Source organism: Penaeus monodon, chromosome 19 (genome assembly GCF_015228065.2).
Source record: "Penaeus monodon isolate SGIC_2016 chromosome 19, NSTDA_Pmon_1, whole genome shotgun sequence".
Lineage (NCBI taxonomy): Eukaryota > Metazoa > Arthropoda > Malacostraca > Decapoda > Penaeidae > Penaeus > Penaeus monodon.
Window position 1 is genome coordinate 47,488,733 of NC_051404.1, and position 264 is coordinate 47,488,996.

Below are 264 nucleotides of genomic sequence, written 5' to 3' on the forward strand. Positions count from 1 at the left end.
CGTGCACGCGCGTTTGTCTCACCCGCATATTGCTGGACGGACATGAGTCCTTGGCGCCCGTACAGCAGAAGAGTAGAGGTGACGAGGGCGAGGACCACGCCCACGCTGGCAAGGGCGTGGGCGCTCTGAGGATGCCTCGACTGCGACGCCCACGGAATCAGGAGCAGGACCCCGACGGACACACCTGAAGAAGGCCAGGGAGGAGGGGAAAGGTCATGGAGGGTCGCCTCTCTCGCTCTCGGTCTTCAAATACACGCGCAGGTG

At 63.6% G+C, this 264-nt stretch overlaps 1 protein-coding gene across 1 annotated transcript in view; it reads right to left on the reverse strand.

Moving 5' to 3' along the window:
• Positions 1-264, reverse strand: part of LOC119585271 (ERAD-associated E3 ubiquitin-protein ligase HRD1-like) — an 8,576-nt gene that overhangs the window by 3,335 nt on the left and 4,977 nt on the right. The window contains 1 exon segment of the mRNA XM_037933946.1: positions 23-186. Within this exon segment, the coding sequence (XP_037789874.1) occupies positions 23-186 (164 nt within the window).